The 24,577-nt window shown below is 43.0% G+C and overlaps 1 protein-coding gene across 4 annotated transcripts in view; it reads right to left on the bottom strand.

The window, feature by feature from the left end:
- The window catches only part of Ssx2ip (SSX family member 2 interacting protein), a 48,925-nt gene that overhangs the window by 8,068 nt on the left and 16,280 nt on the right, over positions 1 to 24,577 (bottom strand). For 3 of the 4 annotated variants that reach the window (XM_052730155.1, XM_052730154.1, XM_052730153.1), the window contains 12 exons: positions 22,932 to 23,060; positions 21,899 to 22,068; positions 20,998 to 21,210; positions 17,391 to 17,501; positions 15,586 to 15,721; positions 14,245 to 14,320; positions 13,990 to 14,170; positions 10,055 to 10,205; positions 8,240 to 8,376; positions 7,775 to 7,948; positions 4,242 to 4,356; positions 3,549 to 3,714 (listed from right to left, as the gene is read on the bottom strand). In XM_052730155.1, coding sequence (XP_052586115.1) covers positions 3,549 to 3,714; positions 4,242 to 4,356; positions 7,775 to 7,948; positions 8,240 to 8,376; positions 10,055 to 10,205; positions 13,990 to 14,170; positions 14,245 to 14,320; positions 15,586 to 15,721; positions 17,391 to 17,501; positions 20,998 to 21,210; positions 21,899 to 22,068; positions 22,932 to 22,974 — 1,673 coding nt within the window. In that variant the 5' untranslated portion in view covers positions 22,975 to 23,060. The remainder of the gene's footprint in view (positions 1 to 3,548; positions 3,715 to 4,241; positions 4,357 to 7,774; positions 7,949 to 8,239; positions 8,377 to 10,054; positions 10,206 to 13,989; positions 14,171 to 14,244; positions 14,321 to 15,585; positions 15,722 to 17,390; positions 17,502 to 20,997; positions 21,211 to 21,898; positions 22,069 to 22,931; positions 23,061 to 24,577) is intronic. The other variant, XM_052730156.1, reaches the window with a different exon arrangement.

The raw sequence follows: 24,577 nt of genomic DNA, 5'->3' as shown, positions 1-24,577 counted from the left end.
TTAAAATTTAAAGCTGACTTTGGAGTTGGAGAATGGCTCTCTCCTTCTTTAAACTCAAGCATGTTGTTAAAAGGAAAATGCAAACTATCTGTATCATGCCAGAAGAAAAGAGCCATCTTCTGCTATGGGACAGGAGAAAAGCCAAATTAATTAAGGGACTATTCTATTACGAATCTCAACTCTTTGATTCTATTCTGATTCTTTAAACTTTTCTTAAAGTATGAATTTTATATCAAAATTTACAAGATTAATATATATAGATATTATATATATCTATAATATCTATATATAATCTATAGATATTATAGATATATATACATTTTAAACTTTGTTAAGATATAAATGGTCATATAGAGTACTAACTAATTCTAAAAAGTCGCATATATAGTCTTTGTGTTCGAGTCTCTTATCAGTTTTTTGCAGGAAATCACGGTTAAGCCTAACATCAACTGAAGTCTCCAGGAAGAAGATGGGGCCCCACAACAACAACAATTCCACGTGGACAATAATAACATCACTAAGCTGACAAACATCATCTACAGATCAGCTTTGAACTACAAAGTGCTCAGAGCAATTTTGAGAGAGCTAGCTGAGATGATCCAGTCTCAAAGACTACTTGAATAAGGATTTGAGATAAACCCTGAATTTTGGCATTATACACAGACTGGATAACGAAGGATATATTTACCTTTCCTAGAATTTGACAATTAACCTAAAATTTTTCTTTCAGGATAAAGATACCTTCGCCCATACCCAGCAGGAAGCAATTTCAAGAATACGACGCCCACATTCCCAAAGAGGTGGTGTGGGGCGGTTGGTTTTTTTGGTCTTTTAATGGGTTTTGGGTCTGGGATAATTTTCATTGATTAGGGGGGTTGGTTACAAGTTGTTGTCAAGGGTTAGGAAAAAGGCTAAGCAAAGGAGATTAGATTTAAGGTTCTTATTAAAAAAAAAAAAGAAAGAAAGAAAAGAAAAATGTAGATACTTTACATTGGATTGGATTGTTTTATATTGTATACAAATTATATATATTGAAATTGATATTGTTAGAAAATGTTATATATATTTTTCTAATTGTACCGTTCATCTAACAATGTAATGCAATTTTCTGATCCTTGAATGTTATTACCAACTATTAGGATATAAAGAAATGAAAGTTAGTAGTTAGATATTATAATAGAACTTGTAGTTATATTAGGTATGTTTTCAAGATTGAGTAGATATATTTTAGATAGACAGGTTATCTTCAAACCCTTCAGAGATGTACAGAATATGGCATTTAAAATGTTTTAATAACTTAGAAAATTTTTCTTTTTTGTTATGACTATGAGACATGTCGGCTCCTGGCAGTACCAATCTACTTCAGAGAAAATATGGGCATTGAAGAAACTGCATATGGAGTTAACTTTCATTGTGGCAAAAGTTAGCCACCAGACAACAAAGTATCCTCGAATCAACAGGACAAAATGGACAGACAGGACATAAAACAAAGGATTACTGATTCTTGCCAAAACAAGTGTGGTTATGGCTTTATCAAAAGGCATCTTCAGAGGCCAGGACAATATGGCACCATCCCTGAAGTGGCCTTCGCAATTCGAAAAAGGTACAGTGCCCTTTTCTTCGAAGGCAGCTGAACAGGCAGTGGGCCGATGGCCTCTGATGTGCAATGGAACAGCAGCTGAAACAGTTATTCTTGAAGAGTAACTAAGCTCACGCCTCTCAATAGTAGACTGGCATTTGATAGAGGGATATGGAGAAGAATGGGATGCTGAGATGAAGCCATATATACACAGCCAAGAAGAATGGACAGCTGAATTAAAAAACCATCAACAATTTCCAGAATTTAAAATCCTGAATCATGACATGACACTAGTGGAATTCAGGTGTTTCTGGTACATGGACTACTCTCACTCAATGTGAGGTTGAACTGTTGACCTTGTGTACATCCTACTTCACAAATGAGTCTGTCAGATATGCTAAGCCTATAGGCTGAAGATGATGCCCCAGCACTTCGGAGAAACCTCAGGTGACTGTCCAGACAGCTGTCTGTTTCTGTCAACTCACAAATTTTTTGGAAGTTGCTTATGTGCACTTCCTGTTTTTATTTTTGTTAGCTAATATTATTTCCTTCTTGGGTCTCTGAGGGAGTTGAAGATTAGTTAGTTATAGTTGAAGGTTAGTTAGTTATAGTTGAAGATTAATTAGGATACATTTTGGACTTACCAAAATAGGATAGATAATGAAATTATTTTCTCTGAATTTGTCAAATACAAATGGACTAGACATTGTTTAGGTATTTATTACTTGTATATATTGTATATAGTTATTGTCCTTTTGTATATAGTTTTTCTTATATTAGTTATAAGCTTTTTCTTTTTTTTTCCTTTTTATTAAAATGTTATTTGTATGTTAATAAATAAAGTTGCCCGGGGGTCAGAGCTATTAGCAAGCCATAGGAAAGCAGGGCAGTGGTAGCGTACACTTGTAATTCCAGCACTTGGTAGGCAGAGCTGGGTAAGTCTCTGTGTGTTCAGGGATACAGCCATTATTGGATACACATGCCTTTAATCTTAATACCAATCATGGAAAACCTGGAGGCCTATACAGACAGGCTGTGAGGAGGCGGTCATGTGGTTGGGTTTACAACCAATGAGAAGGCAGGATAAAGACTTTAACACAGGGGTAGCTCTGGTTCGGAGAGGTAGGACCACCGCAGGAGGAAGGGTAAGGTTTTAGCTCTTAGCTCTGACCTCTTGGCTTTCTTCTTTGCATTGGTTCTGTGTTTCTTATTTAATAAGAAGGTTGGATACATCTACAGCCTGCTCCTTGATTACGGTTTAGAGCAGATGTTCCTGAACACATCAAGTCTGACTGCCCCGTGTCTGTGCTAACAGTACATTTTGGGAAACCATTTAAGAAAGTCAGAGGGACACACAGAAGTGGTAGAGAATAAACTGCATTAATACTCTCACTTTGGCATGAATCTCCTTTATCACCCATGAGGAAGTGGCTTTTCTTGGCTCTCTGCCTTTAATGCCAGTGCGATGGGCATACCAAAGAAACTTAAACTATGAACTCTGAAAAACTAACAAAATGGCATCCTTCGATACAAATAAAGTATTGAGATTTTTGAGTGACTCCTGAAATGAGTCATCCCTGTCTCTCTTTTAAGGCAGGGTCTCACTATGCAGCCCCGACTGACTCCGAACCTTCCCTATTGAACATTCACTATGTACACAGAGCTTGCCTCCGACTTGGAGAGACTCACTTGCCTCTGCCTCCTGAGTGCTGGCAGGGAAGCTGTGTACCATCATGGCTGGTCCATAAGTCTATACTTTAAATGTAAAATAAGCCACATCCTCCCTTGTTTGCCACTAGACTTCTATACTGAGTACAAAGCTTCACACACTGGGAATCTCTGTGCAACCAGAATCTAACTTCTCTCCAAAGCCTCTACTGTCACAAATGCTATATATAACAACTTCTCCTAAGCAATGCAATGTTAACCACGTTAGCAGTATGTGAAAACATCATTTCAAAACAAATACCTGTGTTCAGACACACAGGAGTGTGTCTGGCAAATGTCTGAAGTAGAAGGTGAAGCAGGCAGAGATGTAGTCAGTTTTGATGAGCAAGCTGGGGCCCCATTAGCCACACTGTGTGGCTTCCTTTGTCGTGGCCGGGAGTGCACTATAAGATTGTCTGGATCAGAACCTGTTTTTCAGAAGCAAGGGAAAGAGTGGGGCACATGGTAAAACATCAAACATAATGAAGACAGTCAACCAGGAGTAATCACTGCAATTTGGAGTGGGATTTGAGAAAGAACGTATTAACTGCCTTCTCTGTCACATACTCTGCAAATAGAAGGATCTAGCTTAAAAAAGGTCAATACCTAAAATCATTAATCTTCAAAAACATGGCATTATTATACACTCACAAAAGTACTTTTTATATGCAAGGTTTCCTCTGGGCTCTACTGTGACTTCAGTAAATAAATCAGTAAGTTGATTTTGGAGCCGGGGGCACTGTTCCTTGTTGAGCTGGAGCCTATTATGGGTTGAGTTCTGGGGTTTGCTTGCCAGCACCTGAGCACACAGGTGAGCAGAGATCAAAAACAGGAAATGCTTCACGAGGACGAAGTCTTAGCTCCACACATAGATCATCCTGTGCACTGTGAGGCTGCACGCTTGCCTCTGCACTTGACGTGCGCGCATCAGAGGACACGGCCTGTGAGCACTTACTTCCTGAGAAGGCACTGAACAGTTTCACATTTTCTGAGCTCTGGTGGTCAAAGGTCGTCATGTTTAAGAACTGCTGCTTCAACCAGCTGGCTCTTTCTTCTTCAAATGCCTTCCTCTAGGGGAACAACAACCAAAGAGTTGGCAATTACTTCATTGTCATTTCCCGGAACTTCTCCAACTCTTTCCTCTCGGGGCCCTGTATAGATCTTGTACAAAATAGTTGCTTAGAAACTAAAAGATGCTTGAGAAAATTATGTTTAAAAAATGGGGGCTGAGCCGGGCGGTGGTGGCGCACGCCTTTAATCCCAGCACTCGGGAGGCAGAGCCAGGCGGATCTCTGTGAGTTCGAGGCCAGCCTGGGCTACCAAGTGAGTCCCAGGAAAGGCGCAAAGCTACACAGAGAAACCCTGTCTCGAAAAACCAAAAACAAAAAAAACAAAAAACAAAAAAAAAAAAAAAATGGGGGCTGAAAAGATGGGGTAATGGTTAAGAGCACTTGTTGCTCTTACAGAGACCTGGATTCGATTCCAAGCACCCACATGGTGGCTCACAACCATCAGTAACACCAGTTCCAGGGAATGCGATATCCTCTTCTGGCCTTAGACACCAGGCACACATGGTGCACAGACACATGCATTCAGGTAAAACACCCTCAGACATAGATAGTAACTTTCAAATAATTTAAATAATACTACATCAGAGATTTCACTTACTACTCCAACAATTGCCGGGGGTTCCCATGAACAGAGTATTAGAAGAATTTTTGAACACAAAGAACACTCTCGACCATAAAACTGATATCCGAACAATATCCTGCTTCACGAGTCAGTCACCTGGAAACAGCCTTCTGACTCATCAGGCATTTCTTCTGTCCTCTAGCCATCTGCCATGGTCACTGCTACTGAGTCACAAGAGGGCAGGCACAGGTTACACCAAGCACCTCCTCATCAGCAGAGGATGCCTAAACTACACTTTCCCTCATCTCCGTCTGATCGGTCACTCTCACCTGTGTCTACAAGCAGACATGTTCTCAGACAGCTGGAAAGACACATGACCAGCTGTGGCTCAATGGAAGGATTTTACAATTGTGGAGGGAATTGGTGTTAGCCCTTAAATGACCAGCACCAAGTCTGTCACTCATATAAATGGGAGTGTGAAACCAAGTGTCACCAGACAGCAAGAAAACCAAGCACAGAAGTGGAAAAAAGGCCAAGACAATAAACTGACCGCAGATTACGATGTTTCAAGAGTTCTGAAAATACTGACTGTCACACATATTACAAGATTCATAAATGCATGCAAAACAATAATAGTGTACAAAGAAAAGGGAAATTACAAATTCTGACGTAAATAGATGTAAATAATAAAGCTGATCCTGAAGACAGTTTGGTGACCCAAAGACTAAAACAAGAGAATATGCAGAACGTAGAGCCCACCGTCAGCCACAGACACACCTAACAACATGGACAAGTCAAACACAGGGAAACAGGCAGAAGAAAAAGTCATTAGCCTCTTCCAGATGAAGAACCTAGGAACTACGAAAACCCCGTAAACCTCCATAGGAGGTATGTGGGCGGGTGGCCCACAAAATTACCACAAAGTAACATAGGCTATGTTGTCATCTAGCCCCCAACTACAACAAAAATGAAAATAAATGAATAATCCTTTTAATTTTGAGGTGAAAGCTACAAGTTCAAATTAAACAGCCAGCTGATGCACTCTAACATCATTTTAGAATTTCCAGTGTTCAGAACGGTTGTCACCATGCCATGTTTCTTTTTAAAAGGTGACATAAGACAGTGACACAGATTAGAAAAGGACTAACGAGTGGCAGGAACACAGTCGCAGAGTCTGACTCGAAAGATCACAACATAAACACTAGAGGGCGATACAGCCTCCCTGGCAGGCAAAGTCTGACTGTATTTTAGGGCCGAGACTAGCTCGGAGGCAGGAGGATTGCCTTGCATGTATGAGGCCCTGGATGGACCCCCATCATTTATGTGTTCAAATGCATGATTTGTTTATAGAACGAATAATGTCACATAATCATATTATCAACATCATTTTCTGGCTTTCCATTTCTAGGCCCCAACTTCAGACAAATCACCGAATTTATAGACATTTTATAGTATAGGGCAGAAGGTCTATGTGGTAGCACCTGGACAATGAAAACAATCTCGTAAGACTGCAAAGTGGAGGGGCAAGCAAGGGAAGTAGGGAACGACTAATACAAGGATTTCTACTTGACACGGTGGCACATGCCTTTAATTCCCACACTCAGGAGGCAGATCTCTGTGAGTTCAAGGCCAGTCCTGGACAGCAAGTTCTAGACCAGCGTACACAGAGACTTCCAAAATAATCAAAATAAAACAAAAATGTCTATTGGTAATTTTCTGAGAATTTTAAATTTTATAGTATTTTAACCGTTTTTAAAGACTGGATTTTTATTTTATGTGTATGGATGCCTGAATGTATGTGCACCACATTTGCCTGGTGCCCATGGAGGTCAAAGAAGGCCTCCTCCCCTGGAATTGGAGTTACAGATGGTTGTGAGTGCTGGGAACCCAGTCAGGGCCCTCTGTAAAAGCAGCAAGTACCCTCTCCAGCTCTGAAGGGATTAAAAGTTTGTGCCGCCACACCCGGCTTCAAATAGACATTTTTCTAAGTCACTGGTTATTTCTAAGAGATGTAATTGGAGATTAAGAGGACACTGTCTCACTCCACAATATTTTGTATAGGTTTGTATAGGTTGAGTTTTAAAACCATATCGAAACACCGTGTCTTTAATTTTTGAAAGGGCACTATGGAGGCAGTGTATTGCTGATAGACTGCAACCTGTGGACATACATGATGAAAAATCCAAACTGCTAACTTGTATACATTCCTCTATGAGGACTGGGAAACAGAATCTTTTCCTGTGCTTTCTTTTCTATTCAACAAGGATGCTGCTGGACTACCTTCTGCATCACATGTATTGACAGTACATAAGTGATAGATGCCCCAAAGGAACTGAAGATCTAACAGAAGACCCCTTCAATTTCCAGTTACCTGTAATGGAACAGGCCCCAGGCCTTAGCACAGCTGACTCCATGATGGAAGAACCACTCAGACCCTGAAACTCAGCAGGTGGACAGCACCACCAGCCAAAACTGAAGGAAAGACCCAATCCATCAAGGTCCACAGTTCTTGGAAAGTCTCTAAATGTACTAACCTTGCCTTCTGGCTTCTGTAGTTCTGCTTCTGGCTAACTGTTCTTGTTAACTGAAGTATGTCAACTCAAGATTTGGTTTTTGTGCTTAAAGGCTCAGCCTGAGGAAGGCTGGGATCCCAAACACACAATGTAGTCACTGGCTGGATAATAAAGACTTTTCCATTGGCTGAAACCTGTGTCTGAGCAGTATTCTCGGGTAGAGACCACACAACAGTAAGATGGTCAGGTGACACTTCAGGTCAAATGGACAGCAGAGACAGGTGGGATCCGGAAGTGTTCCCCCACACACCCGTGCCCAATGCAGCAGCCCTGCACAGCTCACCTCCAGCCCCAAGCGGATTGCGGCTTCTGTAAAGCTTCGTCTTTCTCTCTCAAAATTCTTTTTTTGCTCTTTAAAGAGGGACCACTCTTCTTTGAGGCGTTCCTTTTCTTCCAGCAAGTAACAGTCTCGCAACAGTGAGGTGGTGTCATCGTCACACGCAGTGGCCAGCTGCTGCTATTAAATTTTAAAACACGGTAAGTCAGGAAGCCCATCCAGCTCACGCACATTCAAGTGAAAGTGAGGAAGATGGGCCAAAGCTTGGCTGAGGACATACACTATGAAGAATCAGCAAGCCAATGAGAACCTGCTTCCCTCGGCAAAGCAGGACCATGTGAAGAGGGGATGCAGCTTATTAACTGCTGGTGCAGACCTCAACTGCGGCGGGAAACGTCACCTCTACTGACCCGGGGACAGAGGTGCAAAGGTCTAGCAGGTTCAGTAGCATCCTGTGCCACTCCCGTCTACCTGCAAGAGCTGCTGCTGGGCTCGGATCATCTCTTTACACTGCTGGATCTCCAACTCCAGCTTCTCGGTCTCCTGTTCGTGGTCTTGTCGGGAGATGACGTCCTCATCACTGAGGCCTTCTAAGTGGACCTTTGAAACTGACAGAACCCCAGTGTGCTGGTTAGGTTGTTGTCACCTTGACACAGGCTAGGGCCATCTCAGGAGAGGGCCCCTCAACTGAGAAGTGCTCCATCAGACTGCTCTGTGAGCAAGCCTGTGAGGCATCTTCTTCACTGATAAGCCTTTGTTTTTGGAGACAGGGTTTCTCTGTGTAGCCCTGGCTGTCCTGGAACTGGCTCTGTAGACCAGGCTGGCCTTGTGGGAAGGTTCAGCTCAGTATGGTGGAGCCCCACTGTGAAGGTGGTCCTGGGGTCTATAAGAAAGCAGGCTGAGGAAGCCAGAGGAGCAAGCCAGTAAGCAGCATCCTCCGTGGCCTCTGCTTCCGTTCCTGCCCTGACTTCCCTTCACGATGGTCTGTGAGCTGTAAGGTAAAATAAACCCTTTCCTCCCGAGCTGCTTCTAGTCATGGTGTTTATTCAAACAATAGAAACCCTGACTAGAACAGCCAGAACTAGGCACAGGTTTTAAAGCCACCGTCCGCTTATGTTGCTCTTGAACAGACATTTAAAAATAAAAGACTCTCACAACTTTTCCCTTTCTGGGCTTCTCACAGGTTTTGTAAAAGGAAGTTATTTTCTTTAACATTTTATATTTTCCTAAGTTATAACAAAATTACATGTTTTAAAGCGAAACAAATCTAAGTTCTAACTACACAGTTATATAATTTTAGGGCTAAACAGATTTACAAATAAGCGTTGTTGCCAACATTTAACTTATAAACCACATTTATTCAAGACTATCATGAGAAGATTAATAATACACCTCACTGTGCCTCTGGTTCTTGACAGCTAGTCTTCAGGAGGAACTAACTGGTTCAGCCACAGAGGAATGCTAACAAACCCGCAAATGTACGAACTGTTTCTGATGGTGACTGACAGAGTGCTACAGTACTACCAGCTGTGTATTCTCACCTTAAATCCTACAAAACTGGCGTCCAGGCATGCTTGTTAATGAGCAGCAATGACGAAGTGAGTTCAGTTCATGCAAATTAATGGGGAACTACAAGTACTGTGCGTTTGCCTTTTACAACTTACAGCATTAGTACTAAAACTGATAATTTCAATAAATTTTAAGTAGACTTCATTTACTAAATGGAGATTTCATGTTGAAGACAGGCTGAGGTTAAAAGTGTACTCTGCTCCTGTAGAGGTCCTAGGCTCTGTTCCCAGCACCCATGCAGGGGGCTTACAACTGCACGGGACTTCAGCTCCAGGGAAGCCGACACCTCTGACCTCCGCAGGAACCTCCATTCATAGGATATACCCATTTGCAGACACAAACACAATTAAAATGATCAAAATAAATCCTAAAAATACAAAATTTAACTTTCCTGACTTGAAAGCATGCAGACTTTAATACATATAAAAGGGTTCACCTTCATACTCTTGAGTTACACGTTACTGAGTTCATTACTGAGCTGCACGGGGACACAGCATCAGAACCTGAGGGGCACTGCTCTCTAAGGTTGGTTCTGAAGCCAGGTGCATCTCTCTCAATGAATGCAAAGCCAGGGGCAAACCAGATGGAACTGGACACTCAAGAGCAGCAGGCTGAGCTGTGGGCAGCAACTCTGAGGCCACAGTACTGATGTCTGAGCAAGTGGACAGAAACAGTTTACATCACAACCCACTTCACATGCACTGGAGCAGTAGTTACCTTGGTTATCAAGTTTTTCTACATGGCTTTTCAAAATCCTCCACTGTTTTCTGATGCTGTTTGTAAGCTGCTCTCTCACGGTATCACAAGAAAGGCCCCACACACTCTCTCGGCTCAGCTCCCCAGCATCATCTTCAATATCAGAGATAACCTATAGCACAGGGAAAACAAAAGGAAAGACCAGCAGCTTACAGGGGTTTACACCCAGGCAGCCGCACCAGACTGATACAGCTCTCTGCCCATTACCCAGTATCTTGTAACAACGCAATTAACACTGAAGACAGAAACTCCCAAAATCAGATCTCTTTCTGTTTGACTCTGACAGAGCTGTCTGAGGAGAGACAGCTGCTGTCTGTGAATGCTGTGTGGGATGCTGCCCCACATTTCCTCCTCAAACTGTAAAAAGTAAACTCAGGCTTAGAGGCAGGCTTGGTGCCACAAGCCAACAGACAGGCAGGACTGAGATGGTCAGCTTGTCTCTAAGTTAGATTGCTGCAACAAATAAGCCTTTTGAAATTATCTACAGAGTCACATAATCAACCCTAATTCTCCTATCATTTTATGGTTGACATGTTTTTCTTTTTTTGTACCAAGACATGAAATTACAAGAAAATTTATCAGTTGATTAAGTTACCACAGAGAAACAATACTAAATGTGCAAACCAAACATGCATCCACATAAAATAGTCCTTATTTGTTATTAACTTCAGAAAGGTCAAAATACATGACTATGAAAAATACCCCTCAGGAGAAAGACGGCAAAAGATTAAAAAAAAAAAAAAGAGTCATTAGACCCTCAATCATAGGCAAATGCAGCAGGAATGAAGAGCTGGCTAGATGATCTGACATGAGCACTGGAGGAACAGGGACCTGCTCTAAGCAGAGCAGTGACTCAGGCTCGGCAGATGGCTCAGTGACAGCTTTTGCCATCATCGGTCTCCAGGAGCTGTGACCCATTTCAAAGCCTCTTAAGCTACAGACAAAGCATCCCTCACCAGAGATGCCGGGGCCTGAGCACTTGGGAGTTAAAACACTCTGGGATTTTCAGTATCTCTCTCCTCTGTCTGTCTGTCTCCGTGGGGTGTGTGTGTGTGTGTGTGTGTGTGTGTGTGTGTGTGTGTGTGTGTGTGTGTGTGTGTGTATGTGTGTGTCTGTCTGTCTATCTGTCAGGGATATGATGCAAGCCTAAACACCAACTCTACTTAAAATGTCCCTTGTATACACAATTTATACACAATTTTAAAGTAACTTTATGTTATTTTTTGTGCGGCTCGAGTCTCATCACTGAGCTGTCTTGGGAGATCAAATTTGCAATTTTCCAACTGCAGCATCATGTTACACTCAAAGCTGCAGCTTGTGGAGCAGGATGGATTTCTATTTTTCAGATCATGGTGCTACACCCTGATTATAAACCTGCTGTTAACTCTTACCAGGCCGGCGAGATGGCTCAGCAGATAAGGGCACCTGCCACCAAACTGGGCGACCTGAATTCGATACCTGGGACCCATATGGTGCATTGATAGAAAAAGAGAAATAACTCACACAAGTTGTCCTCTGATCTCCATACTGCCCCCAATAAAGTAAATTTAAAAAATTCCAAATAGGTAGGTGTGATTGCACACGCTTGAAATCCCAGCACCAGGAGGGTGAAAGCAGAGAGATTTTTAAGTTCTGGGCTAGCCTAGACTATGTAGCAAGACCCAGTCTCAAAACAACAAACAAACAAAACCAAAAATACTACTTGTTTTCCAGATTGGGTAAAAATCTACAATCACAAGATTTATAAAAACAAAAAACAAGCTGGAGAATAGTGGCACACGCCTTTAATTCCAGCACTTGGGAGGCAGAGGCAGGTGCATCTCTGAGTTCAAGGCCAGCCTGGTCTACAGAGTGAGTTCCAGGACAGCCAGGCCGACACAGAGAAACCCCGTCTTGAAAAACCAAATCCACCTAACTTTAATTTGGGCTTCATATTTTGGCTACGGTACAAGCTAAACCTAAGTGAAATCCAAAAGGTACCTAGCACCCAAGGGTCCTAATTATTCTTGCTCTTCTGTCCTAAAACCTTCACTGAAGGGAATGGTAAAATTACCTAAGTTTTAAGAGAAAAGGAAGTAGAGAAAGAACTCTTTAATAGGAAAACCACCTCTGCCTTCCTTTAGCTCTGAATTGTGAGGAACCACCGGGGACGTCACCACTGCCTGATGACGGGGAAGGTACTCCTGACTCCCTCCCTACTTCTACTGACTATTACTAAAGTACCAGCCAACCCTGAACACACCTCGTACGGGATGTGACCTATGTTGGTCGAGTTCACAACTAGCTGAAAGTGACAGACTCAAAACCTAAGTTTAAAGCAGGTATTAAGTCAGAAGTTGTAAAAGAACACAGTGGCACCCTTGTTCTAAAGTCGCATTTCGAGGAGGAAGAGCATACGTTAACATCCATCACCATATATTATTATAATGTTAGTTACTGACATTAATCTTATTGTCCCTGGTTTAGAAATCAGACATTCTCATAGGTATATACAGGGAAATCAGGACACATAAGGATTTGTTTTGGTACTATCTATAGTTCCAGGCATCTACTTTGGGACACACAAAAAAGGATTGTGTCCCGTGCATTAATATTAAAAAAAAAAAAAAAAGGCAAGGAGGTGAGGTGGGCTTCTCAGCTGGCCAATTTAAGAGCCCACAAAATAAAGACTCCTTGAAGATGAGCTTACAAAATGTACTTCTGTGGCCTGGCTAGCAGACAGACCTGATATCCAACTGTTATCCTCAGATTTTAACCACTGTGACCTTCAGTTCAAGGCCAGAACTTGGGTTCTCATGGCAGATGCTTGAGTCAAGCAGCCTTTCCCATGCTTTCCACCTTGAGAGCATCGACTGGTTTTGGAAGAAAACATTCCACAGTTGCTCTCTTTGTGATGTCTTCTTTGACTGGGCAGCGATGTGGTAACGGTTTCTCTACATGTCTATCCCTTCCCAAAGAGCTTCTTGAAGGAATTGTCAAAACCTTAGCTCTGTCTTTTCGGGACTTAGAACACAGTGAGCTTCTATAATGGTGTGGACTGAATGTTTCTTTAGCTCCAAAGAGACAACATGGTATTTGTTGTATGATATTTTGTTTGTGCTCTAACAAACAAAGCTTGCCTGGAGATCAGAGGACAGAGCTAGCCACTAGTTAGCCATAGAGGCCAGGCAGTGGTGGCACACACCTTTAATCCCAGCACTTGGGAGAAGGAAGCAGGAAGATTAGTTCAAGACCACCCTGGGCTACACGAGATTGAACCAGTCTGAAAGAGAAACAGAGCCAGGTGGTGATGGCTATGCCTGTGATCCCAGCACATGGGAGGCTCAGTCTTTAATTCCAGCACAAGGGAGGTGGAGACAGGATCACCACATTCAGTCTGAATTCTCTAGTGGCTGCTGCTCTGCTTCTCTGATCTTTCAGCTTTCAGCCTCTATATCTGACTCTAGGATTTTATTGTTAAGACTAATTACGATCACGCTTCAGGTACTGAAGACTGTCACACATAGCACTGAGGGTGAGGGCAGATGCAAATCAATCCTACTTCTGCTCTGCATGTCGTGTTAGTAACTACTGTGCCTCTGTTTGCTCACATCTAAGATGGGTATAATTAAAGTCTAGTCAAATTATTATAACATTTTAAGAATTATAATGCTGGAAATCACTTCCAGGAGAAATATTACTGAGATGATACTCATGAAGTACCAGATAACCATCTCCAGATGATTTCTGGGATGTGCCTGGAAACACCCAGGGGCAACTTTCAGTTGTCACAGTGACTACAAAGGGCAGAGCACCGACTGTACTGTGCAAAATCCTCCTGGTACCCTCACTGCGCTACCTAGCTGGGGTGTGAACTGTGTGGGTTAGCAGCCTAGGCTGGTGTCAGAGGCACTTACAACAGTGCCTGTGGTGTCATCTGCCCTTTCCCTAGGTTTCTTCTTCTGGGGAGAGAGAAGAGAAATCATCTCCTTCTTCATCTGCTGGAGGACCTTCTTCAGCTCCGCATTCTCCATTAGGATCTGCTTCTGGCGGTACTCATAATCATTCAGCAGAATTCTGTACATTTCGTCTTCATTCCTGGGGAGAAACCACGGTGTGAGAACACACGGTGACAGCAAGCCTGCTCACACCGTCAGGTGACACGGCTGTACCTGGCCTCTGTTTTATCAGTCCTCCACGAGCCTCGTTTTCCATCAGCTCGACCCACGTAATTTAAGACGTCCATGGCTACAAATGTAAGCACAAAACATAATCAATCTCTACCATGTGCTTAAAACCTACCACACTGGAGACATATGAGGGACCGAAGCTGACCTGGGACACAGGCCAGGACCCTTCAAATACCCTGGGGCTCGGCAAATTCTTCAAATGCTAAGCTCGCTTCTTCCCTGGCAGGGGGAAGGAGAGAAATACCCTCCGGTTCCTGAGGATAAGGGATATACTCAATGGAGAGGGCACAGTGTCTGGCACACGATGTTACCCGTCACTGTTAACTCCATTATCAGGGGACGACAACGCACAGGCTGCAGGCCCGCTGCCTACTCCTGACCACCAAGCTTCCGAGAACTCAGCCACAGCCGCCTGTTTACACACTGCAACGGCAGAGGAAGCACTCACGCTGAACCTAGTCACTGCTTGGGCTTTACAGAGGCGGCCTGTCCTGCCCTATTAACCACATCACTGTTGTCATCTTCAGAGGAGAGAAAGCTCTTGACAGTACTAATGCTCCGTCTTCCCCAGAAGCAGTCAGACTCATTTCACATAAGAAAACAGTTATTCTAATTTCGAATAAGAAGAAATCTATCATTTATTTCTGATTGGGTTTGAGTCAAGAAACAGCTACCCACCCCAGGCTGCTGCTGCTGCTGCCACTTACAAAGCTAACCCCAAAATCGCCCTTCTTTTGACGTTCAGAAGCCACTGTGATGCTTCCTACCTCCAGTTCTTTCTATGGAACTACTGTCCTCTGGCTTTACTTTTCAACTCCACACTCGACATGTTAAACAAACACTTGTGTGGTGGTTTGGATGAGAATGGCCTCCAGGGACCATAACTTGGTTCCCAGTTAGTGGAACTGTTTGGGAAGGCTTAGGAGGTGTGGCCTTGTGGGAAGAGGTATATCACTAGGGGTGTGGGCTTTGGCTCTTCCTGCCTCATAGTTGTCTCAAGATGTAAGCTCTCAGCAATGCTCTCAGCAACGCTCCCCGCTATGACAGTCACTGACTGCCATCTAAACTGTAAGCCCAATAAACTCTCCTATAAGTTGCCTTGGTTACTCTGTCTTATAGCAATAGGAAAGTAATTAAGACAACATGTAACTCGTGATGCAAACTAAAACAACCCACTTTTGTTTTCTCCCCACCAATCAGTGTCTGAGTTTACAGTTTACATGGAAATACCTAACGTCTACAGCCATGCTTACAACTTCACTCTTTCACGCAATAGGCACATCACAGCAGTTACTCTATTCACTCTATCCATCAGCATCATACCTATTTTTTTATCCTTCTTGTTCATAACAAGCTGATGCAGACGCTCCTTTAGTTTATTGTATTCACGCTCTTTTCTCTTCATATCATGATTATACTGAGTAGCCCGACTGGCTATGATATTTTGTAATTTTTGTACCTGAAAGAAAAAACACTTTCTTTCAAACAAGTATTGCTAAACCCAGTAAAATCCAAAAATTCAAAAGGTAAAACAGGTCCTAGTGCTCATCTTCCCACAAAGTGAGTTTCCACGTCTACCAGTGGAAAGCACCTTAAGAAACACACAATGAATGACAACAATACACAGTGGCACCCAGCTGCCAGCAAGCTGTCTTCTCTCTGAGCAGTAACCACTGGGAACCTCGATCAGATCCTGCTCTTCTGAGTCTGCCCTGTGCACGCTAGGCTAGTGCCTACTGCTGAGCCACACTCCCAGACTGCTTTTTACTTCAAGGCACGGTCTCACAAAGCTGTCCATGCTGGACTTGAGTCTCAATTTTCCTGCCCACCTCCTTAGCAGCTGGGATTACAGGCCTGTGTTACCAGCTCAGCTCAGGCAGCTCTTGACAGGAAGCAGAATTTGTTCTTTAAAGCCATTCTCCAGCCCAGCCATAGGGTGGTGTTTTCGCTTACTCCATACCAAAGACAAACTATAGTCAAACTGAATGTAATCAACACATCATATCGAAATTTCCTACACAGTAACTTTGGTTAGATATTCATTGTCCATTATTAAATACTAATTAAATAGAGTAAAAATAAACCTATCTGTTCATGGGATTTTTAAGAAATGGACTCCTGGGGTTGAAGAGATGGCTCAATGGTTAAGAGACTTGCTGCTCTCGCTGAGGACCTGGGTTCAGTTCTCAGCAACCACATGATGGCTCACAACCACCTATAACTCTCATTCCTGGGGATCTAATCTTCTGGCCTCTGAAGGTACCAGCCATGCACGTGGTACACAGACATGGAGACAGAATACCCATACCCATACAAAATAAAATAAAAGAGATAAAATGGAAATAAACTCTCTTCTAAGCCTCTTAGTTAAATACTAAAAATACTGTATTTTTATAGCTATTATATGGACAGGGGTCACAACACAGAACAAGGAAGATCTAATGGCTTGTTCTCAGATGCATTATAAATAACGCCTTTAGATGCACTAATGCTATAGTTCCACATCATCACAGTGCTCTAGGCACTAAGCTAAAAATAAGGGGTCTCCGTACCTACTAAGCAAAGATTAGAATTAGGATATTTGGAGTTAAAAATGAAATATATGAATTGCCACAGCTTTGTGCATCCTAGGCAAGTATTTGGCTGCCAAATTCTTTGTGAGATGAAAAATGGTACATTTAAGATCACACAAGAGAGGAAAGGGGAACAGTTTAGTGGCAGAGCACTTGCCTAGCTTGTGTGGGGCCCTGGTCAAGTGAGAGCCAGAGAGAGGCCTTCACTGTAAAGGGAGACTTTGCTGACATGAGGTGTTGCTGCAAAGGGGTGTGGCGTGGAGCTGTGCATCTGCGACGGTACGGAGGGGACGGAGGACGCACACGCTGAGCTCTCTTGTGCTTGAGAAAAAGTGGGTGAGTATGGGAAGGATGGCACAGGGGCACTGCCTGCTGCCAGCTACGGGCTGATGTTCCTGGAGCAGGGGCAGAACACGCACAGGAGTGCCCACCTACCATGACAGTGTGACACAGGATGAACAGACAGGTCCTTTTTAAAAGTGAAGTGGCCATTATGTCACACCTCAAATTCCAAAACCCAACAGTTCACCTCATGCATGGTAACAGAAAACTCACCTCATCTTTTTCATTTTTTAGTAGCTGATGTAAATTCCTGTTTTTGCACTGTAACTGCCTGTCTCTCTCCTGCAGCCCAATCATCTCTCGTCTGGAGGTTTCCAGCTGTTCCTGGAACATGAAATACACCATCTGAGTGAAACCAACGGGAGTCACAAAGTCCTCAGAAGAGCGGGACAGAAGCCACACATCAACCTGGGAAGTGTAGTCCAACCTCAGCGGCACACTGAATGTGTACTTAAAGCAATTACTACCAAGATCAATGTGTAAAATCACATGCCTTATTTAAATTCATTTTTATTCTGTTTATATACAAGAACTACAAGGCTCTTCCTCTCCGATGCTGTTACTGAAGTTTTCAGAATTCTCTGTAAGACTTTCACACTCTAAGAGCATACTTCAGAAGTCCGGTCATCTAAAGTGATACCTTCATCCTTTGGTGGATGCTTGGCTTTAGGGAACAATAAATGCCACTGAGTGTGAAGAGATTGGGGACACTATCCTTCACACTGCACAAGTTCAAGTCTCAACTCTGAGAAATTATTTAAAAAATCCTAAAATTCATAGAGAAGCACAAAGGCCCAAACAGCAAAAGCAATCATACGCAGAAAGAATACATAAACCATATGCAGAAAGACTACAGCTGAAGGTACCACAAAACCTGATTCCAAATTATACAGCACAGCCACAGTAACAAAAGGACAGCAGCATAGGACTGCCGTGGAAACAGACATAAGGCCGCTGGAATACAACACAGGACCCAGAAAGAAACCCACACAGCCACAGCCACCTCATTTTTGACCATGGTATAAAAAAATAGACATTGGAGAAAGGACAACCTCTTCAACAAGTTGTTCTGGGAAAGCAGGATAGATCCCTCATCCATCCTATGCAAAACATTCATTCGAAATGGACCTACAGAGCAAGGTCCAGGAAAGGCGCAAAGCTACTCCGAGAAACCCTGTCTCGGAAAACCAAAAAAAAAAAAAAAAAAAAAAAAAAACCAAAATGGACCCAAGACCTTAGTATAAGACCACACACTCTGAGGCTGCCAGAGGAAAGAACAGAGAAAACATTTCAGATGGAGGGCTAGGCAGGGACTTGATGAAAAGGACTCCAATGACACGTGACATCACGGAGTCAAAAAGCTTACGCTATGCACAGCAAAGGAAGCAGTCAGCAGAGGAAAACGATGGGAGAAAAATCTCTGCCAACCACAGCTCTGGTGGGGAAATAATGTTTACAATCTACAAAAAGAACTCAAAATATTTAATACAAAAGCCCCAAGTTGCTGAGTAAATGGACAAACACACTGACTAGGCAGTTCTCAAAAGAACTACAAATGGCCAGTAAGTATATAAAGAGTGTTCAACATCTCAAGCCCTACAGGAAACACAACTTGAAAACTACAGTGGGATTCCACATCACCCTGGTCAGAACGGCTACTACCATCAAGGGAACAAGCAACTCCAAATGCTGTCGAGATGCGAGGAAAGAAACAAGCTGAGCCATTATGGAGGCCAGTACAGAGGTTCCTCAAGAAACTAAAAGCGGAAATACTATACAATCCAGTATACCACTCTTGGGTCTAGTTTGCAGGATTCTATGTCAACATACTGCAGAGATACTTGCACACCCACACTTACTGCAGCGCTGTACACACCGCAGACACTTGCACACCCACAATCACTGCAGCGCTGTTCACACTGCACAGACACTTGCACACCCACACTTACTGCAGCGCTGTTCACACTGCAGACACTTGCACACCCACACTTACTGCAGCGCTGTTCACACCGCACAGACACTTGCACACCCACACTTACTGCAGCGCTGTTCACAGCAGCCAAGCAATAGACTAGCCTAGATATAAAGATATGAATGTATAAAGAAAATGTGACATGGTGTGCATTGAAATAATTGTAACTATGGACTCATGTATTAGACTCCATTAGTCAGGAAACACATGAGCAGGAACTATTTTTTTCCCCCAGTACCTAGTGAATTAATCACATTAGATCTAGAAACCTTAATTTCTGTCCTCAGCTAGGCCAAATAACAGATTCTGACCCAGGTCAAATCTAAGTTAGATGACATCATCATAGGTAGAACAATCTGCTCTGGGTAGTTCTAGTTCATTCCTTAAAGGGAAGACCTCACTCACTCCAACTTAACCTGCATCATTATACAGCACAGCTGGGCACTAACCAATCACATGGCACTTGGCCAATGGTATGCAGACAGCACTGTCTTCCAGGTTTTTAGATCTGCATCAGCCTGATTAGCATCCAGGTCCCGAGAAGAGGACCTGAATCAATGTGGCATGTACAGCTCACAGCCCTAGAAACAGTCACTAAGTTCCTTCTCCAGCCCTGCAGGGTCCCTAGCTAGCCAAGACACACACAGTGGGGTACTCTGCCTGTCCTTTAGGCAAACAGGATGTACACTAAGCTAAAAGCACTGTTAGAGAGAGACAGTGTCACTGCACCTGGTCTGAGGACGGACAAGACACATCGGGCAGCGGTGGGCTAAAAGGAGCATGTGCCACGGAGGATCTGGGACACTTCTCTAGAGCATCCCCAAATGTGCTCGGCATTCATGAGCAGGGCAGTGCACACCATATACACTCATAGCATATGCTAGTACCTTATAAATATTACACAGAAACTACCATTCTCCTATGGAGCCCCAAAGTCAAGGTTCTTTGGCTTTTCTTACCTGTTTTAGAAGGGGTGGGGTAGCAAGAAGACATACAGAAGAAAGAGGGCTAAGAACTAATACATGGAAAACCACAAGGAAGCCAGTTTGCCAAGAGTATACACATGCGTGCAAAGGCTTTGTTCTCATAAGCAGGGGAGGAAAAATGGTTTCTATGGTCTATACCCTTAATGCACAATTATAATGCAAGTCTTTCCTATACCATGATTCAAATGTGTGTTCCTCTTTTTGCAGGGGAAATTATATTTCTTATTAAAAAAAAAAGATAGAAAAGCTTCTTATAGAGAAGAAAGCAGCCAGAAATCAGCAAGAGCATTCTGTATGTTAAGGTGGCCGGTCAATGGCCCTGTAAAGTACAGAGAAGGGTTACAAGGGAGGGACACAGGAACCCCCAGTCTCCCCTGCAGCGTGGGGACTCCTTGCTGTCAGCTGCTGTCTGGCCTGTTCCATTCCTGAGCTCTGCTCTTTGGTACACAAACCTTGGGAATATTTTTCTTGGAATCAACATGTTATGAAGCATGTACTTTATCAAGCAAGATTGGATGAGGTTAGAGAACCCTAATTTCCCCAGAACTTAAGTATTTCCTAACTTTGTACAGCTTCAGCAAGCCACTAAAACAGCAAAACCAAGGCCTTCAACATAGACAGCAAGAAGCAGAACCACCAACTTGTGCACATTACTTGAAATCGTTCCTACCGACAACTAAAAGAACGCCAGGTTTTAAACACAGCTGTGAATCCCGTCTGAAGCCCACGGCCACTGTGACACCGTGCCCTGTGGCCCAGCACTGAGGGACACTGTGGCAGTGTGCCCTGTGGCCCAGCGCTGAGGCACACTGTGGCAGTGTACCCTGTGGCCCAGCGCTGAGGCAGGCAGATGAACGAGTACCTTAAGTTTGCTGTAGCAGCTCTGCAGATGGTCCATGTCACTGCCCAGCTTCAGATTCTGTGTTTCCACACTCTCCTGGGCCAGGAGGTTCTTCCGCTGAAGCACAAGGAGCTCGTTCATACAGTTTAAAACAGCGACTATATTTAACTCTCTCTTTGTCTCTGTACTTTTGGGTTCTTCGTATAAGGAAGGAAAACCGAAGGTAGTCAGTTCCTGAGAGGAGAAAATGTCCGCTTAGCGGTGGTTATCTCTGGGAAGACGCTGGTCTGAGGGCAGGATGTTCAGTTCAGCAAGAGGGGGCATTGCACCACACGGTGATAAGCTAGTAACAATGTCTTGATTCTCGAAAACTAGAGTAGACCGAGGTCACCCTGACACACACCACCCTCACTACGTGCACGTCAGAGCCACTCCACATATACACTTATTTAAAACGTTATGCAGTACATAAAATATTTTTAACTTGTCGACTGAAACTTTCAATATGTAAGTTAACTGTTTTTCAGTGGATAGACAGACAACCTAGTGAAAAGGAAAAAGAGAAAAACAGAAAACCATTCCTAGATCATTAATATTAAATATTCAGAGAACGAACACTTAAACAACTTTAAATTCTTTACTGAACAATCACCCATGGCCTGGCCTAAGTTATCCAGGTTTTTTATTAATGAGATGTGGGTTGGACTCCCAGGACAGGAGCCTGGGACAGAAGGCATCTGGCTGCTGCGCACCCGGCAGGTAACCTCGTGTCAGACAGAAGTTCACCATGGTCTCTGCGTGTCTCAGTCCTGGCCACTGTGTAAGGACACACTCAGGCTTGGCAAATGCTCTTCTTGTAGCTTTGACATTTTCCAGTATATAAGATGACTTATGCTCTTAATTCTTACAAAAAACACATTACCTGATCAAGATATGAAATACTTTGTTCAATGTTCTCTTCCGTGCAGAAGGCACTGAAAACACTGTGCACATTTTTTGATAAAGGTATCGAAGAGCACAGCACTTGCTGGGAGTATAAACTTGATGGAGACATCTTTGTTTCTGAGGTATATTGAGAGAGATTTTTGCTTTCTGAAAATAAAAAGCATTCAGGCAATTATAAAGCTAACATAATCTCCATTACCAAAGATTCTGAATTACATATAAAGTATTTTAAAGTTAGGGCAAAGACACTTTAGTGTAAAATGAGAAAATGACATGATTACATGCTGTGGGATGGTCTGTATGTCAAATTACTCTGATTGGTCAATAAATAAAACACTGACTGGCCAGTGGCTAGGCAGGAAGTATAGGCGGAACTAACAGAGAGGAGAAAAGAGAAAACAGGAAGGCAGAGGGGTCACTGCCAGGCTCCGCCATGACAAGCAGCATGTGAAGATGCCGGTAAGCCATGAGTCATGTGGCAAGGTATAGATTAATAGAAATGGATTAATTTAAGCTGTAAGAACAGTTAGCAAGAAGCCTGCCATGGCTATACAGTTTGTAAGCAATATAAGTCTCTGTGTTTACTTGGTCGGGTCTGAGCAGCTGTGGGACTGGCGGGTGACAAAGATTTGTCCTGACTGTGGGCAAGGCAGGAAAACTCAAGCTACAAATACATTAATAATCTTTCTTGGTAGGTATGTTAAATAGATTCACACCTTAACTTCCACTACTGGGTTTATAAAAATAGAAAAAACATACTTGTCTGTGCCACTTAGTTTATGTGATTAAAGGAATTAGAGACTGAAGGAGCCAATAAATATATTTCAAATGCATAAAATTTCCCTTAAAATGATAATAAATAATCTATTGCCTACCCAAAGCCCAGCTTGGCTTTTTAATAACTTTACTGAAAATGAAAACTGGATATGTGATAACCACTGATGGTATCTAGTTTATATTTTTTCTCAATAACTCCTCTTGGATGGTGTCTGCTGTTTGGACTCAGTTACCTGCACACAGACTTGGATCTGTAACAGTCATCCAATCTCCCATAGCAATTTCCAGAGCCAGGGTACCTGAGGAGGTGGTTCAGTGCTGAAACACAGACAACAGCTTCTGCCACTCTACGTGAGCATCTCCTTAGAAAGAAAGGGACAGAGTCATCTAATTTAAAAGATGAAAGCAAAAAATAGTTTGCATGTTCCTCAAATATATGCATGTTCCTTGCATATAAGTGTTTTGCCTGAATGTATGTATGTGCACCATGTGCATGCCTGGTGCTCATACAGGTCAGAAGAGGGCATCAGGTCCTCTGGAACTGGAGCTACAAACGGTTGTGAGCCACTCTGTGGTTGCTGGGAACTGAACCCATGTACCCTGCAACAGCAAGCAAGTGCTCTTAACCACTGAGCCATCTCTGCAGTTCATTTACATGTCCTTTACAACAGAAAGGTTCTACAATATTTGTTCCTATGTACACAGAGAAAATATTAGGTGCACAATGTGCTGGTTCATTTTAACTGTCAACTGACACAGCCTAGAATCACCTGGGGAGGGAATCTCAAAGAGGAATTATCTCGATCAGGTTGTCTATGAGCATGCCTGTGGGGGCATTTTCATTATTAGCAGAGGCAGGAAGACCCACCCTGAATGTGGGCAGCACCGTCTTGTGGGCTGGGTCCCAAACTGTGTAAGAGTGAAGCTGAACCAAAACAGTAAGTAAGCAGAATCTACATGTTTACTCCTCAGTGCTCTAACAACGGATATAGTGTGCCCAGCTGTCTCAGGACCTCTGTGACTCACCACATGATAGACCATAACCTGGAATTATAAATCAGATAGACCCTTTCTCCCTTAAGTTGTTTGATCAGGATGTTAATTACATCAACAAAAATGAAACTAGAACACAGAGACACTGTGTGTGGTGTGGTGTGGTGTGGTGTGGTGTGGTGTGGTGTGGTGTGGTGTGTGTGTGTGTGTGTGTGTGTGTGTGTGTGTGTGTGTGTGTGTGTGTTTGTGTGTGTGTGTGTGTGTGTGTGTGTAGGGTTTCCCAAGATACATGGTACCTGATATAACTCTAAGGTGCAGCATTGTAATAGGGAATATTTCTGCATCACATCCAAGAACAACTCTTATTTATGTAGATGAGAAGATGAAACCTTCTTGGCCATTATCCCCATGCTGTGTTTTTCCTAATAATATTAGCCCATCTTTTACATTCTAAGCCACAGAGTAGGGAAGAAACATTCCTATGTGTGGCCCTTTAGGCAACATCATCTCACACTCCAGGAGCAAAGCTGGCAACATGGATCTGGAAAGGCCACTCCCAAGTTTATCCCAAGAAGATAATGTACATAAAGATTCATCTACAGAGTGTTCTTTATAATACAGACAATCAAATAGAAACATGTTCCACAGAAAACTGGCTCATGCAAGAGAACACTGTACAGTAAGAAATATCAGTCTAGAAATACAATGAGTAAAATGGACTAAAAAGATGTAACTTTTGTTTACTATTCATACTTCCTCATTTTAACAGATGAGACATATTTCTACCACAAGAAAAACAATTCAAATGAAATTATAACTGACAACTAGCACCAGATTTCCAGAAGGCGGAAGGTGAGGAGTGTGGGCAAATGGGAAGACATGTGTG

This window comes from Peromyscus californicus, unplaced genomic scaffold (assembly GCF_007827085.1).
Source record: "Peromyscus californicus insignis strain IS unplaced genomic scaffold, ASM782708v3 Scaffold_9__1_contigs__length_137607984, whole genome shotgun sequence".
Lineage (NCBI taxonomy): Eukaryota > Metazoa > Chordata > Mammalia > Rodentia > Cricetidae > Peromyscus > Peromyscus californicus.
This window is presented reverse-complemented; position numbering and strand designations above follow the sequence as displayed.